The sequence below is a fragment of the Alosa pseudoharengus genome, unplaced genomic scaffold (genome assembly GCF_046254945.1).
Source record: "Alosa pseudoharengus isolate Yale_2024_CS ecotype anadromous, Long Island Sound unplaced genomic scaffold, YU_APseudo_1.1 YU_APseudo_1.1_scf_17, whole genome shotgun sequence".
Classification (NCBI taxonomy): domain Eukaryota; kingdom Metazoa; phylum Chordata; class Actinopteri; order Clupeiformes; family Clupeidae; genus Alosa; species Alosa pseudoharengus.
The window spans coordinates 4088356-4106636 of record NW_027468640.1 but is presented as its reverse complement, the minus strand read 5'-3'; the positions used below and the strand labels follow the sequence as shown (position 1 = coordinate 4106636).

Genomic DNA, 18281 nt, shown 5'->3' with positions numbered 1-18281 from the left:
GCTAGGCTACCGCACCCCACAGTGATGGGCCTAGCGGTCTTACGCGTTCAGTATGGGGTATAAACAAGCTGAGAATTTAGCGGTCACATCTGCCTGTCACAGACGTGGGGAGCTGAAGCTTGGGATACAGTTACTACAGTAACAGTATTTTATTTTACTTCTTATGGAATATATATTTTTTTCACTTTTATAAAGGCTTTGTTTGAATGCTGTTGGAACAAATAGTTGATTATAAAGGCAACTTTCTGTTGCAATATTCTGTGTGTTCTGGACTGCAGGTAACTTGCTAAGCCAGTGGTTCTCAAACTTTTTCTTTCATTCCCCACTTTGATCAAGGAGGCATTGACTGATGATAGTGGAGATAACGTGTTATCCCGAGGCCTTTGCAAGTCAGCATCTCCGACGGTAGTCTATTCAAAATATAAGTTTTCGATGTCCCAAACGGAGAGCCATACTTTATTGTTTTAACGATCTCTATGCTACTCACCAAAATGTAGGCATGGGAACATGAAGAAGTATCCAACTGTCGTGTGTTAAATTATTGTGATTACGAGCCAGTGGTTTTCAAACATTAGAGTGTAGAGTGATAGTCGTAGGCCTTATTATGCGTGCGTGGGGCTTCAGATACAGCAGGTGTGTGATTTCAAAAAACATGGCGGGAGAACCGACTGCACTTTAGTTAGCTTGCATTTGCTTTGCTGTTGCTGTTAGAATGTTAGATTCTTGCGATAGATGTCTTCAGACGATAAAAAGTAATTTGGAAGGGAAATTGAAGAGAAGAGTTGCCCCTTGCGTTCGCCGTGATTCCCCTTTGAAAATCAGAGGTTCACAGGCTACTGTGGCCTTGGTCAGTGGCGCCGCCAGCCGTAATCCTGTACACACTGTGCGTACAATTTATTCATGAAATCATTCAATATTACAACAATAAAAAATAGCTTGTGTATTGTCTTAATTGAAACATGCTTCGCGCACAAATGATAGCCTAGGGCAAAGAGAATGGACATCTCAACATAAGGATACATTAGAAGATGATGATTGGTGTAAACTTTGTCACACGACGTGATAAGCAGTTCTGGCGCTTAAAAACGCAACATTCCATTCAGTCATATATCATTTAAGCGTAGGCCTAGTGCTCGTCATGAAAAGAAAACAGCAGCTTAATATTTTTCAGGTGTTTAACAGTACGCCTAGGCGCACTGTAGCAGTTATGCCGAAGGCAGTGAGATTATTAGGCATTGCATCCTGTCACTCTGTTTGGAACATCGCAGTTCGGGTTGATAAGATTCAGTTAATGCGAGTATGGATCGATCGTCTCAAAGTTTGGGACAACCAAACAGCAGTGTAGGCAAAGCAAATCCTAATTGTTAGGTTACCATAGCTGTCTTTTCTCTAGGCCTGGGCCTATCGGAAATCGCGACATAAGCACATTGGTTTCTTTTTTTTTCTGTCTTGTTCGCGTATTGGGTAGTGAAGCGATAATGCATTTAAAGCAGTACATCATGTGAGCCAGAGCCGATATGGCCAGAGCTGCTGCTCTGTAAAGGTATTCTGTCCCACCCAAATTTGCTGAACTACTTGCGAAGTAGCCTATTCATCACAGACATCACATGTATCACACGAAAGAGCTTTTTCTCAGCTTTTAAACAATGTTAGTGGTTAGTTGTTGTGGTAAACGGTTCGCGAGAAAAGTAACTTTAATTTAATCATATTTTTTGCGCCCGTCTCCCTACCCATTCATCTTGGTGGAATACTTACAAAACAAATGTTACAAATATCGCCTAGATATCTGTAAGCATTACAATCAGAAGATATACATATAGGGCAGACAGACGCTCATGAGTTCATGCTTTGTTTTTTCGCTGGATTTTATGATAGCCTATTATGGCAACTGATTGCATTCCAAGCTACAGTCAACTCTAGCAGGCATTGAATGACTGGAGACTTTGTGAATTTATAGATTGACAAAATGTAGTGTCTGATGCTTTTGATCAGATTGATTTGCAATCTCCTGTGGTGGGCTGGACATAGCATCTGCCCGCCCAGATTCCCCTTTCCGCCTTCACACTGGTGCCGGAACGAAAAAACTCGGCAAAATGTCTAGGGGGCTTGGTAGTAAATTTCGTGAGACACTTTGTCCCGCCGTTCCGCCTCGGTCTATAAGAGAGCCTACGTTTGTATGTAGGCAATTTATATTCACAATACTTAGGCCTACTAAAATAAATAGTATTTTATTTGTATTGGTTGTTTAGAGTAAAAAAAAATCGGTCGGTCTTAACGCAAGTTTACAACCGGCACGTCGGTCGGACTAAAAGGGGAAAAAAATCAATATTTGGGTCGGTTCTAAATTGACAGGGTCGGTCGGGTTACGGCAAACGAAAATATGCCTGGCAGTGTTTTTTTGCGCGTCTGCAGAAGTCAGCCAAATATGAATGTAATTCTGCGGCATAAAGGCATTTTATTGTACAGAAAAATAAAAATGACATGTCAACCAGTCAATTGACTACATTGCAGTCAAGAAGTAGGGCAAATTAATTTACGAAACCAAAACGTGGGTCATAGTTGTCTAAGCCTCTATTGCGTAGCCTGTTAAAAACGTCGCCAGATAGTATTAAATCGGCAACAACATTGTTTTCTGCAGAAGCCTACCCAAGGCTACAGATTAATTCTGAACAGTTATTTCTCTACTGGCTCAATTATCACACCACTGTTTTGATTTGCGTAGTTGCGTTAACGCCAACACTGACAATAATGTAGACAGCAAATTTCGATTTCGATTTTCGTTACCACCGTGTAGTCAAGCCTTAGCCATACCCAAGTAGCCTAAATCGAGGAAATGTTTAATTATGCATGATTTATTTTGTTATTGAATTCGTAGGCTGGGATTACTCTCGGCAACAATTATGTAAGGGACGGCAGGCAGAGCGATGTACAGTGGCAGAGCGACGCACAGTGGCTGAAGGTGGTACTAAAGCTTCACGCAGCTTCACGCCTCGTAATGCGCGAATGAAGTGGTCATTTGAAAGCGATGCCCACTGTACATGTAAGTTCAACCATATACTATCTATCTAGTCTACAATGAATAGTTGTTTTTTTGTGCTATACTAAACTTGTTTGTATTTTCCAGCCAAGAGGAGCTCACAAGATGTCAGCCTTGGAGCAGTTGTTTGAGGATGAAGACAGAGAACTTCTCCAAGTCAAACAACAAGCAGTGCCCTCTCCATCACAGAGCAGGTCCAGAAAGAGATGGAGATATACAAAGGCCTGCCAGCTATCCCATCTGGACAAGACCCTGTGGCCTGGTGGGCGAGTAAGAGGGATACCCTCCCTAATTTGTTTGTCCTGTCAGAGGTGTACCTGTGTGTGCAGGCCTCATCAACCCCCTCTGAGAGGGTTTTCTCCTGTGCATGCTATAAGCCAGGAGAGATGCCGCATATTGCCAGAGAAGGCCAATATGGTAATATTCCTGCAGAAGAATTGTTAAAAAAACTGATGTAAAGTGTCCTCACCAGTCACAAAAGCCTCTTTAAAGGTGCAAAACTGTTGTGCAATATCTTGTTCTATATTTGTGTTTTATATTTGTATCTATTTTAATAGTATTAATCTCCAGTATTATTATATTGTTTGATACAATATTGTTTTATCAATGTGAATTTTTATTTTATATTGGTTTATTTTATATTGATTTATTATTACCATATGGTACTTGTATTTATTTTGTTTAAAGATTTAAGTTAATATTGTGTTCAATTTGGCCCTGGAAATAAAGTGTGTTTGTTTTTTTTTTTTAAAGTACCGGTTTGAGAACCGTTTAGGCACCGGAACCGTTTAAAAAATACCGAGTAGACACCGGTATCGGATAAAACCCAACCGATACCCAACCCTACTTCCTACGTACTTCCGCTCGATTTGCATCTCCCTCCACGACTCCGTCTGGGATTCAGGCCATTGGCCTCGCTTGCAACAGAGAATTCGACTCCGAGCCAATCAGCGAGCAGGAGGCGGGAGTTGTGAGAGACGACGTCGAGATTCTGCGCTGTGTTTGAATTGTAGTCCTCGAGGAGTTGGCAATGGCATAAGTTAATGAAGCAATTCAGTCCGTGCTGGCTACGCTTCCAAATATTCAGGAATTGAAGTCCGAACAAAAGGAGTGTTTAACACATTTTATTTCGGGCAAAGATGTCATGGCCCTACTCCCTACGGGATTTGGGAAACGTTTGATTTGTATCACGCAGTAGCCTCGATATTAAAGTACAGCATGTGCGGCAGACCCGGTATGAATGAAGCGGCGTGTTTTCAATTATCACATCTAGCGCCGAGGCTATTTGCCCCCGTGGTGGGCTTTCCCCTGTGTCCCCCTGTGTCTTCTGTTTTCCCGGCGTGTGCGTGTGTGTGTGTGCGAGTGTTTGTGTCTCCCTCTCCCTCCTGTGTCATAGAATGTGTCAATGAGTTCTGATGTGTTTTGATTGGGGGGAGGTGTCCGAGAGGGAATATTGGTTAGCGATTGATAAGGGGAGGGAATATAATAGGGGGTTCTAAGACGTCTAGTAAGTTTAGTCAGAGTAGAAGTGGATTACGTGCGAGTGAGTTGTTTTGCGTTGTTGGCCGATGAGTGTGAATGACGAGTGATTGAGACCGTGATTTATCAGCAATCAGTTTGTTGTTTTGTAGTGGACACCTCCTGTTGCCCGTGCACTAGCCCAGGGGTTCCCAAACTTTTCCACGATAAGGCCCCCCAAATACCACTAGGTTCTGGCCAAGGACCCCCTTGATGTGTTATTAAACCCATCGACAACAATATGGCAAAAACACATTAAGCTAATCCTAATAATTATTTTAGCCACAAGCACTTCGCAATGGAGCATACAGTGTGAAAAAACTGCATTTGGGGCTTTCTGTTATATGAGAGCTATCACTCTACTATTATTCTCAGTCAATATCATGGAAAATATAATGTTCAGATATGCGAGACATTATTATAATGGCATTGTATAACAACCCTCATAGTAATAGGTATATTTAAACAATTTCAAATGTATTTATTTATTCCTTTTATTTTTCCGTCCAACTTGCTGAGGCCCCCCTGGCACCCCCCCGCGGCCCCCACTTTGAAAACCACTGCACTAGCCTGTACATCTATAGGAAATAAACTACCAGAGTTTTGGAACGATATATCAGCCTCCCCGTCTCCTAACTTCTCATCGGCGTTACAATATGTTATCTTCAACCTTACTGTTGAATAGTAATCTGCTATTTGCTATTCTTCCACTAGCTCTTACATTTGTATCGCAAAGCTGGCATCGGTCATTTACATCCATCTTGTTCGCTCTGGTGGGGAATGGTTAATGTAGCACACGCAATTTTTGAGCGTTGTAGTGTAGCTTACTTCACGATCGAGCTGGCGCATAACATACGTCACGGCCAAACGTTAGCGATTGGGTGAAATCAGATCCAATCGTTTCAAACTTCTACAGAGTCCACGCATCCAGCTTGCAAAACGTTCGTCAATAGCCGAGATCCCAGACCCTTGTAGAAGCGAAGCGTACCAAGGGGATGGCAAATGGCCAGGCTAGTGAGTGCTTAGTTTGTTTGTTATCATTGAAAGTGAAAGTAAGTGAGTAATAGCCTATGTTTCATGCAACATCTGAAACTTTCAAATTCTATTTGTGTGGCGATCTAGTTGTTTTCTCAGCAGATGCATGAAAGGGTACCCAAATAACTGTAAGACTCGTGAAGTTTCATTTTTTCATTTTGGGAAGTAGCGGAATTGTCTATCAGAAAATAAATTCTGACCATGTCAACATTGCACACACGAACACGAACAGCACACGGATGCAAAGCAGACTGAAAACTGAATTCTCGCAATTGATAAGCAGCCATTTCCGCCAAAGTGGCACGGTACCCGTCATAATTCTGCCGCCAATACAAAAATATACTCGCCATTGAGAGCAACTCAGCATTTACTCTTGTGTGTGTGTGTGTGTTTGTGTGTGTGTGTGTGTTGGTCTTGTGATACTCACTTTAATTTCTCCAGTTTACAGTTGGGATCCTCCAGAAGAGAAGAAAGATGCTTCACTCCTGAGTCTCCCGCTTTATTCTCACTCAGCTGCAGCTCTCTCATGTGTGAGGGGTTTGATCTCAGTGCTGATGCAAGAGCTCTGAAACCGTCCTCTACAATACTGCAGTCTGACAGGCTGTAGAGAGAAGTAGGAAAAATACTTCATCTTAAATACCTTTTGGACAATCAAAGAGTACTGTCAAATATACAATACTCTGTTAAGTGTGTGACATTTTTTAAATATGTGGGCCATTAAAACTGACATTCTCATCTACAATTCAGAGTTGTTTGAGCTACAGCACAATATTCTGTTTAGAATTATCTTAGTGAAAAATGCAAAGGAGTACAAAGCATGTAAACTGCATTTGTTCATTCAGAATGGAATGGATCGCAAATGAATCCAAATGAAGAAACGTAAGCCACATACACCGTAAATGTATGACCCTGCACCAAAACTCAACACATTTCTCTGTGAGGGCTTGCCTCGCTCTCAGGTGTATGTTTGGAGAAGTGACAAAAGAGGACATTGAAGGCTGACTATCATTATTTCTGCCATAGCAATCCTGCTTCATGTGTCTGTTCATATCAAAGTCTTTTTGCTATCATAGGCAAACATTGTTTGTACTCAATTCATGCGACAAAGCATACCTGACAAATGCATACCTTCGACTTTCAAGAAATTCAAGAAATTCATTGTTTTTACACTGTCAAATAAATAATACAATCTGCTGGGTTTAATATTGTACCCAGTCCATGGGGTTAGGATAACTCAATTTGGTGTTGGTCCAATACTTAACCAGCGGCTGGGTTATATTTGGGTTATTCTTAACCCAACATTTTTTAGAGTGTGTGTGTGTGGGAGTGAGGGAGTAACAGACTGATCGACTGAGTCAGTGGTGTGTGAGTGTGTGTGTGTGAGTGTGTGTGTGTGTGTGTGTGTGTGTGATGAATAGAGAGAACCAAATTTGACATGTGAAATACTTACAACTGTAACCCTATTGTAAGTGTGTGTGTGTGTTTGAGGGCGTGTGAGAAAAAGTGTAAAAATAAAATCACTGTCAAATTCTCTGATACCAACTCAATATTTGGTCTTGTGATACTCACTCTAGTTTCTCCAGATTACAGTTGGAATCCTCCAGAAGAGAAGAAAGATGCTTCACTCCTGAGTCTCCTGCTTCATTCTCACTCAGCTGCAGCTCTCTCATGTGTGAGGGGTTTGATCTCAGTGCTGATGCAAGAGCTCTGAAACCGTCCTCTCCAATACTGCAGTCTGATAGGCTGTAGAGAGAAGTAGGAGAAATATCTTAATTTCCTTTTGGACGATTAAATACTGTACAGTGAAATGTTTAATAAGTATAAGTATATATACTCTTTTGATCCCGTGAGGGAAATTTGGTCTCTGGTTTTATCCCAATCCATGAATTAGTGAAATACACTGCACACAGTGAACACACAGTGAACACACAGTGAGGTGAAGCACACACTAATCCCGGCGCAGTGAGCTGCCTGCAACAACAGCGGCACTCGGGGAGCAGTGAGGGGTTAGGTGCCTTGCTCAAGGGCACATCAGCCCTGCCTACTGGTCGGGGTTCAAACCGGCAATCCTCCGGTTACAATTCCGAAGCACTAACCAGTAGGCTGCCCACCGTAATCTGTTAAGCGTGTGTGTGAGTTAATGTGTGTGTCTGTGTGTGTGTGTGTTTGTCTATGTTGTGTTTGTGTGTGTGAGCCCTATCCTTTTTACCTACCCACTCTCATATGCTATAAACCTTTGAAAGACCTTGTTGTGCTACACCTGCAAAAACTGAAAAACTAAACACACACGCACCTGCACTCAGTTTCATTTTTACTGCTGTGTATGTGTGTCTTAGGGAAAATTTGAACTGTGTGGGGTTAGTGATACGATAACTGAATTTGACATCTGAAATTATTTATAAGTGTATGTGAGTGTGTGTGAGAAAAAGTGTAAATCACTGTCAGATTCACTGACAGCAACTCAGTATTTGGTCTTGTGTTACTCACTGTAGTTTCTCCAGTTTACAGTTGGGATCCTCCAGAAGAGAAGAAAGATGCGTCACTCCTGAGTCTTCTGCTTTATTCCCACCCAGCTGCAGCTCTCTCATGTGTGAGGGGTTTGATCTCAGTGCTGATGCAAGAGCCATGAAGCCTTCCTCTCCAATACTGCAGTATGACAGGCTGTAGAGAGTAGTAGGAGAAATAATATCAGTTCAAATTTTCAAAGGCCACAGTAGCTGACTCATATAAACAGGGTCTTTGTCCAGAAATAGGAATATTAGACCTGATATTTTTCAACCTTGCTAGTAAAGAAGTCTTCAAGCCGGAGGGCTGCGGGTTCGATCCCCAACCAGTGGGAACGGCTGAAGTGCAAGGCACCTAACCCATCACTGCTCCCGAGCGCAGCTGTAGCAAGGTAGCTCACTGCGCCGGGTTATTGTGTGCTTCACCTCTATGTGTGTTCACTGTGTGCTCTGTGTTCACTAATTCACGGATGGGATAAATGCAGAGACCAAATTCCTTGTATACCTAGAAGCCTGATTTACATTTACAGGAGTAGGGCCTTCTACATTCTGGATGAAATCAAATAAATGATTTAGTTCAGTAACCATGGGCTTCTTTGGACAGCATTAAAGTCCCCCAGAATCAAAATTCGATCATACTGCACCGTTTCTGAGGACAGTAGGTCTGAGAAATCCTTAATGAATTCTTAATTTATTTTTATATAAGAATACAGAGCAGCGGATCCGTGGAGTATACATGCAGAAAGTTAGGGATTCAAAACTGCTGTATGGATCGGTTGTGAGGGCAGTACATTGAAATTGTTTTTTGAAAACCACAGCAACCCCTCCACCTCGTCCGGAACTCCACGGTGAATTTAAGAAGCTTCAGTTTGCAGGGCACAGTCGGGCACAGAGAACGGGCTTAAGTCAAAATCAATGTGCAGCTACGTCTCTGCTAGAAATAAACAGTCCAGTTCGTTTGAAGTATAGAAATCGTTTAAAATGAAAGTCTTGTTAGTGACTAACCTCACATTTGATAGATAGATAGACAGATAGATAGATAGATCGATACTTTATTGATCCCCAAGGGGAAATTCAAGATAATGTCATTTTCCTGATCGAGACAGAGTATCCAGGTATTTCGGGTAGATGTTGCAGATTCTTCAGGATATGATGTTCGACACCCCTTCTTTTGGGGGTAAACACATTTCGTCTCACGGGATAATCAGGACATGTAACAGACAGACCCGAGCATAGGGGAATCATGTGAGTGTGGTTTTGATCCCGGCAGAGGCGACGCAATTTCACCCGCAAGCCAGCACACCTTCCCGTTTTTGAGGAAGACTTTAAAGGGAGCCAGTGGTCATGCAACACAGGGGTGATGTGATGTCTGGAAGGGGTAGACGTTAGCAACACAGGGGTGATGTGATGTCTGGAAGGGGTAGATGTAAGCAACACAGGGGTGATGTGATGTCTGGAAGGGGTAGATGTAAGCAACACCGGGGTGATGTGATGTCTGGAAGGGGTAGATGTAAGCAACACAGGGGTGATGTGATGTCTGGAAGGGGTAGATGTAAGCAACACAGGGGTGATGTGATGTCTGGAAGGGGTAGATGTAAGCAACACAGGGGTGATGTGATGTCTGGAAGGGGTAGATGTAAGCAACACAGGGGTGATGTGATGTCTGGAAGGGGTAGATGTAAGCAACACAGGGGTGATGTGATGTCTGGAAGGGGTAGACGTAAGCAACACAGGGGTGATGTGATGTCTGGAAGGGGTAGATGTTAGCAACCGCGCAGCTGAATTTTGGAATGTTGTTGTTTGGAATGTTGTTGAAGCCTGTTGAGTAGGTGAGAACGGAGACCACTGAAGAGGGCATTGCAGTAGTCAAGGCGATGAGGGCATGTATTACACGCTCAGTATCAGAGCGGGTGAGGAGTGGGCGAATCCTTGCTATGTTTTTGAGATGGACGAGGGCATGTATTACACGCTCAGTATCAGAGCGGGTGAGGAGTGGGCGAAAAAGCTACATTAAGACGTACACACAGAGGACAGGTAGAAATTGACGACAAGCTGACAGACATACTGGCGCCATCTTGTAAGATTCTTGGAGGCGGAATCTGCTCAGTTACTGGGATTTTCACGCACAACCATTTCTAGGGTTCACATAGAATGGTCTGAAAAAGGGAAAACATCCAGTATGCCGCAGTCCTGTGGGTGAAAATGCCTTGTTGATGCTAGAGGTCAGAGGAGAGTGGGCCGACTGATTCAAGCTGATAGAAGATCAACTTTGACTCAAATAACCACTCGTTTCAACCAAAGCATTTGTGAAGCCATAACACACACAGCCTTGAGACATATGGGCTACACTAGCAGAAGACCCCACCGGGTACCACTCATCTCAGGAAACAGAAAAAATAGCAATTTGCACTTGCAAAATTTGCACAATAGCATTTGCAATTTGGCGTAAACAGAATGAGAACATGGATCCGTCATGCCTTGTTACCACTGTACAGGCTGATGATGGTGTAATGGTGTGGGGGATGTTTTCTTTGCAGACATTAGGCCCCTTAGTACCATTTGGGCATCATTTAAATGCCACAGACTACCTAAGCATTGATTCTGACCATGTCCATCCCTTTATGACCACCATGTGCCCATCCTCGGATGGCTACTTCCAGCAGGATAATGCACCATGTCACAAAGCATTTCAAATCATGAAATCATTTCAAATTGTTTTTTTTGAACATGACAATGAGTTCACTGTACTAAAATGGCCCCCACAGTCACCAGATCTCAAGCCAATAGAGCATATTTGGGATGTGGTGGAATGGGAGCTTCATGCCCTGAATGTGCATCCCACAAATCTCCATCAACTGCAAGATGCTATCTTATCACCAACATTTCTAAAGAATGCTACCAGCACCGTGTTGAATCAATGCCATGAAGAATTAAGGCAGTATTGCAGGGGAAAGGGGATCAAACACGGTATTAGTATGGTGTTCCTAATAATCCTTTAGGTGAGTGTGAGTGAGCGATTGAGTCAGTGGTGTGTATATGTGTGTATTAGTGAGTCAGTAAGTGAGTCAGTGGTGTGTGTGTTTGTGTCTGTTGTATGTGTGGCGTAAAGAATACCAAACTTGACATGTAAAAGAGTTATTGTATGTGTGTGTGTGTGTGGGTGGGTGTGTTTTACTGAGTGACTGAGTGATTAATTGGTTTGTATATGGTAGGTGAGTGTGTTAGTGAGTAAGTGAGCAAGTCAGTGGTGTGTATTTGTGTGTGTCAGTAAGTGAGGGCGTCAGTAAGTGAGTCAAAGTGAGTCAGTGGTGTGTGTGTGTGTGTGTGTGTGTGTTGTGTTTGTATGTAACTGAGTGAGTGAGGGAGCCACTGTTGTGTGTGTGTGTGTGTGTGTGTGTGTGTGTGTGTGTGAGTGCGTGCGTGTGTGCGCGTGTGTGTGTGTGTGTGTGAGTGCGTGTGTGTGTGTGTGCGCATATGTGTGTGTGTGTGTGTGTGTGTGTGTGTGTGTGTGTGTGTGTGTGTGTGAGTGCCTGTGTGTGTGTGTGTGAGTGTATGCATGTGTGGAATAAAGAAAGGGAATCCTGACATGTGAAATAGTTTGTGTGTGTGTGTGTGTGTGTGTGTGTGTGTGAGTGCGTGTGTGTGTGTGTGTGTGTGTGTGTGTGTGTGTGTGTGAGTGCGTGTGTGTGTGTATGCATGTGTGGAATAAAGAAAGGGAATCCTGACATGTGAAATAGTTTGTGTGTGTGTGTGTGTGTGTGTGTGTGTGTGTGTGTGTGTGTGTGTGTGAGAGAGAAACATTTAAAAAAAATAATGGTCTTGTGATACTCACTGTAGTTCCTCCAGTTTACAGTTGGGATCCTCCAGAAGAGAAGAAAGATGCTTCACTCCTGAGTCTCCTGATTTATTCCCACTCAGCTGCAGCTCTCTCATGTGTGAGGGGTTTGATCTCAGTGCTGATGCAAGATCTCTGAAGTCTTCCTCTCCAATTCTGCACCAAGACAGGCTGTAGAGAGAAATAGGAGAAATACTTCATCTTCATTTCCTTTTGGACAAACAAATATTATTGTCGCATTTACAAGAATCTGTTAAGTCTGTTTGTTTGTCAGTGTCTGTGTGATGTACAGTATATGTGGCATAAAGAAGACCAAACTTGACATGTGTCACAGAGCTAACCTCCATTACAGTATAAACTATGAGCAAAAAGACTCACAACATGATTTTAACAAACTGTTTATTATTGATGAATGACTACATAAATGTATGGAGGTTGAAATCAATGTTTGCGGGAAACTGCATACTGCATCCAATGGCGACGGCAATGTGGAAACAAACATTACAAAACATCAGTTACTTCTGCTCGGGGTGGCCAACTGAGTAGAAGTGGAAACGGACAACTGTGTTCATAATTCACATTTATTACAATAACCAGCACTACAAGCAAAAGGACTGTGTGCACTTACCAGGGAAGCTGGCATCTTGCAGCCGGTTTGGGGGACAATGGCAGAATACGAGAGGGGTGCGCGCGGGGCACTTCCTTGCGTGGCTTTGTGTCACTCGTACCGTCTCGCACAGAGTGAGAGACCTTTTGCGGGTGATTTTAAAGCGATGGTTCGGAGTAATTTCACCCTAGGGTTCTTTGCACCATGACCCCGAGCCAAACACCCTCCCAGAACCTTTTTTCCCTTGGTCGAGCCCTGGTCGAATAGCGCTGTCAGAAACTAATGACGTTCTGCAGTCATGATGGAACCAACTTTTATCTCGTAAATTACCCCACTAATAATGCCCTGAATGGTACGAAACTTCTGCAGTAGTACAACTACGACCTTTAGTCCAATAACGAGGCATTAGAAAGTTTGTAAGTGCACCAGGAGTTTAGGGAAAAGTTTTTTTTTTTTTTTTTTTTTTTCCACGTCATCTACTTCCTGAAATTTTGGTCAACGATACCCGGGGCACCGAAACACCGGGGCACATGAAATTTGGTGGGTATGTAGCCCCACTAGACTTTTACGGAAACATTTCGTTTGGTCCCCGGGGGCCACTCCCCCTCCGCGCTGGGCCCCCCGAAACCCAAAAAATGCAGTTTTTCCTAAATAACTACCTGAACCGTGGCACCGAGGATGAAGAAATTTTTATGGTATGTTGGTCTCAAGGGCCCACATCAACCTAGCCCATAATCACTCATTTGTGATTTGCACCCCCCCGGTAAAAAATGAAAATGCAATATAATTCTGCTTTAATCGCCCCTCTCTTCAGTTAAGATGTTCAGAACTGCACCAAATTTTATGTGTATGATTAACCTGATATTCTCTGGGGGTATGCCAAGTTTCGTAGAATTTCATCCATGGGGGGGTCTAAAAAATTAAGTTATGTGTACATTTAGTGACTGTACACCATTGGACTGTCATTGGCCTGTAGATGGTGGTGCACATATACACACGCACACACACACACAGGAACGCACATACATCAGTATCGGCAATTACAACGGCCGATACATACTTACTTATTCAGTAGGATTAAAGGAAAACCAAATATTCATCATAATAATTTGGCTGCATTTCCAGTATTGGCGTCACGTAGTCGTTTGTCCACCAGATGGCGCATCGTTGCAGTGAGACGTAATTTTGTTGGAAGTTAATCTAAAGTGGGTTGGTATGCTTCCTACAAGGACAAGACTGTGTAGTTTACCGCAGAGAACGTCTAATAAGGGTAGGATGATTTCTGCATGACATGTAATTCCCATTTCTTCTTGAAGCCGAAATAAATCTGAGAATGTTTATTGGACATGCTTGTTTTTTACTGCTGGTAGGCTACGTTAATCCTATCAATAGCAGAACGTAGGTAAAATAATGTTACCGTTAGCATGGTTGAGTGATGGAGGCCAATTTGATTATTGATGTATTTGTAGAAAACCATAAATGCGGTTATAGGCTACCAAGAAAATTGATAACAGCACTAATTGTATCTTTCGACTGTCATCTCATTTGCTTATGACCATAACCTAGGCTACTAACAGGAGCTAAGTGAGTTAGCCACAACACGTTCGCTACGTGATGGTTTTCTAATGGAAAATATATAGGCTACCTGAAAGATAACCTATGATGCATCCTAAACACCGGGCTGGGACATATCTGCTAAAAGTCTCAAAAAGCATCTGAGTCAACGTTCATTCCCAAACACCCATAGTTCAATTCTCTATTTTCAAAGGGGATTCAAGTAAGGAAGAGCATGGCTCAAAGTAAAGTAACTGAAACTACATAAATTCGTCAAAGTGAATAATTTGTGTCAACTCGCCGCAATGTAGATTTATTAACGCACCCGTGATGATCTACATCTCCATTTAAACCAGATGTTTTAGAGCGCACGTTGAGATGTATTCAGGGCAGGGCTGTACCTACACATATTTGTTGCACGTGCTACAAAAATCATTATTTGCGATGGATGATTTAGTACCAACGTTACACCGGTCAGATACAGTTTTGCCTATGGCTATTCCGTGAGACTGAGGCGTTTTTTGTTTGTTCGAAGTGCGTGTTTAGGGTGTGAGAGGGGAGTCGATGTGCTTTGATTCCAGCTTGGTAGTTGTAGTCTATGCGATTAAAAAACACGTGTGTGTGAAGTATCCAAACAATGATAACGCTTTCATTATGGCTGCCTAATCCACAGACCTTGAGCTAGGCTACTGTACTGTAACGTTGTTTTCACACAGAAACCAGATTATTCAGCTTGACAACCATTTATTTCACAACGTGCATAAGCATGCATTCACATACATCTTCATTGCACTGATATGGTATTTAAAGGTGGACACAGAACAAGGGGTGAAGGGTGACACATAACCACCCACCCAACGACAAGGAATAACATTCTCTGATACACGTTATTCATAACCCGCACCTCTGATACATGAACACACACTGTATACTTGTAAGCATAACACATATATAACCACAGTTAATAACCGCACTGCACCCTGGGAACATTAACACAGAACACATCGGTTTGACCACCCGCATGCACGTTACAGTACAGTGGGTTGGGTTCCATATAGAAGTGTCCACTTCATTCGCCCTTTCCGTGATAAACACAGCTACGTGAAATGTATTACTGATATGCAAAACTATTAACTTTTCGCCAAGAGGTGGCAGCTTGATGCTGTAAGGTGTAAGCCATTGGTTCCAAAGGACATTTTATTTGGGTCGCCAGCATAGCCTAGTGACAAGTGTTGTGTAATAGGCCTAGCATAGGGCCTACCTTATATAGCTTATAGTCACGGTTTTGTCATAACTCCCTCTATGCATTTTTGCATTTAGAATAGCTCTGAAACCGGGGGGCGAACACGTCGCGGGGGGGGGCGCCAGTGCGTGGATATCTCAATCGCAAAATTAAACAATATTTGTATCGGACGCCTACCATGGACTAGGCTGGGTGAAAATCAAAAGATTGCGTCAAAAGATTGAGCTTAACCAAGGACCTCATAGTTGCAAAATGCAAGGGAACATGAATCAGCATATTATTTGCACAAACAATAACGGACAGTAGCTCTTCAACTTTGCCCGTTAAAATGTGTCTCGCAACGCATTGAAGGCCCTTTTGGACATGTCAGTTATTTTCACCACTGGGTAAAATGGCATTTTGTTCTAGACTACTGGTATTTAATTTGTGCATTGACAATAAAGCTGAATATCATTTGAACTAGATGACTATTATGCATATGTAGAAGAAGAAACATTCACAAAAATCCATGACATGACCTCTCCTTGATAGCTGTTGAAAACTGCATGGAAATGACAGGGATTGTTTTGTTTAATAATAACAAATAATAACAAATAAATAAATACATTATGCTGCTACCTTCTGCTTTTCCCAAATACAATGTAGCCTACAGGTGTACCTTTCATCAGTCCAGTTGCAATGGATGGACTGTGATGAACTTCCCTACTTGTGATTGTTTAGAGATTTTAAAGGTTTTATAACAATGCTACAATTTTTTTTGGCCCAGAAACAAATCTATTCACCTTTGCAGCGCCAGTAGGCTACTTTGTGTGCAGAATGTGTGCAAACACACATTCCAAACAAGCATACACAAAAGTTTCAAGAGTGGGGGATGGAGTAGAAGATGGAGACAAATTCATTCATATGATTTATTTTCGCGGAATGGATGTACAGGACTGAGCGGCGGTCATATTTTGTACCGCTATGCGGTACATCTAGTTTAAATAAGACTTGCCTGATTATCTGCTACTATACCGCTGCGTCAACGTTTCTTCCGTGATTTGGGAAAAGCCTGTAAAAGTCCTTGCAGGAAGCGATTACATCAATGTTTTTTGGTATATCCAGTTTAAAATATATATTTTTTTCGAAGTGTTTACAACTTAGTGTTAACTAATAATTGTTGCAAACTGGACTACGAACAAAATATTAGTGCATTCCTGGATCTACATCCTTATGCATGCTTCCTGCCAGGACTTTTACTGGCTTTTCCCAAATCACGGAAGAAACGTCGACTCATTACTCCGAACCATCGCTTTAAATGAATTATCTTGTGTAAAATAGTGTGCACAATATGTTTTAAAAGACATAATAGTAATTATGTGACATATGACCATGTGTAGCACATAATTATTGATTTATACTATGTCTATTACACAATATGTCAGTCTATGTGTAATGGTTGTTACTGGACTACTGAAAAACTTGAATGGCAACATGGCTCATCAGTCTATGCTAAGGTGAGCTGAATGCAAATCACTGTAGGTTGATGAGAGCACCATAGACTCAGCTTTTGACTATTGTTGAACATTGGATTAGATAATTCTATGTTTGTAACTGATTTTGCCTATGACTGAGATTTTGTTTCATTTTCTATTCTGAGTTACAGTTTTTCTTGATCGCTTTGATGCTTGTGTTAACTCTGACATCACTTTTTAAAAACAGTTACATCACCGCTCCTGAAGAGGCGCACACAGAGGCTGAGAACAGGGTCAAAGCACAGCCGTGCCGTCCTTTCTGTCTTTTGATTGACTTCCGTCTAGCCGTCCGTCCGGCAGTAGAAGGCGTTCCGCTTTTGTAGTTATTGTTAACCTACAGTGATTTGCATTGAGCTCAATGACTGAAATAACACCATGCCAATCTCTAGGTATGGTGAAGGGTATGTGATGGTGTTGGGCTATTTTAATTCCAAAAGCCAAGGGAATTTTATCAGCATGTATAGTATCCTGGATCCATGAAATAACTGGCCTTTAAAAATAAAAATCTGTCTGCCTCAATGGGAATTTAACATAGGGGTGCCGTGCCAATACTTATGACCCCTGTATTTTAAGGAAGAACATTTATTTATTTGTGATTCATTATTCATTCACAAAGAAAATTAGTGTCCTTAAAGGTTGGATATTTCCTATTTTTTTACTTATGGCATTAAGATCAATTTCCAAAAGATGATTTTATAATCCCTTTTTTATCAACTTTAGCATGGGTGCCAACACTTTTGACCATCACTTTACCTATTATTTGATATCCATTCTGTTAAATAAACATACCGCTATTTTTGATACACAAAACTGATCTGGACATTTTGATGATATGCCGGTCAAATATCCTATTATCGCTTCTTAATTAGTCAAGTTGAGGAAAACTGGAGACAGGCTATGTAGCTTAAAGAATGACATAATGACAATAATGCCCTATAGAATGCAACATGTTCATTAGCCTAAATTAAACATGCTTATCACCCGGAGAGAAGAAATACTATTTTCTGATTGGCTGGTGGGGAGGCTATTAATTCTGAATAACAGGACACCGTTCCATATCAATGCTTATGAATGGTAACTATAACAACCATAGTAGGACTATGGTTGCAGGCTTCGCAACAATGGAATCAACTATAAACGAGCTAACTGTCCATGCTATCGCTGTTATAGGGCCAATAGAAGTTGTAGGCCTACAACAAGAACTTGAGCTTGTTTTTAAACAAAACCGCGTGTTTCCTTTGCTTTACAGTGGCAACCGGGTGATAAGCGGGATAACCCTTTTTTAACCCTTAGAACCCGATTGACGCGTGAAAGTGCGTCAAAAACACACCCTTTCTTCTCTGTTATATTGCTCCAGAACTGTTAATCGCAACAAGATGCCTTTATTGCGTGACAGAGCAGAAGTGGGGCTTTCCTATGACTATGCACTTGTTT

At 42.0% G+C, this 18281-nt stretch overlaps 1 protein-coding gene across 1 annotated transcript in view; it reads right to left on the bottom strand.

Annotated features, from left to right (window-relative positions):
• Positions 1-6013: 6013 nt before the first annotated feature.
• The window catches only part of LOC143127849 (uncharacterized), a 102905-nt gene continuing 90637 nt past the window's right edge, over positions 6014-18281 (bottom strand). Inside the window, exons 15-18 of the mRNA XM_076289563.1 lie at positions 11927-12100; positions 8078-8251; positions 7160-7333; positions 6014-6191 (exon numbers count right to left, since the gene is read on the bottom strand). Coding sequence (XP_076145678.1) covers positions 6014-6191; positions 7160-7333; positions 8078-8251; positions 11927-12100 — 700 coding nt within the window. The remainder of the gene's footprint in view (positions 6192-7159; positions 7334-8077; positions 8252-11926; positions 12101-18281) is intronic.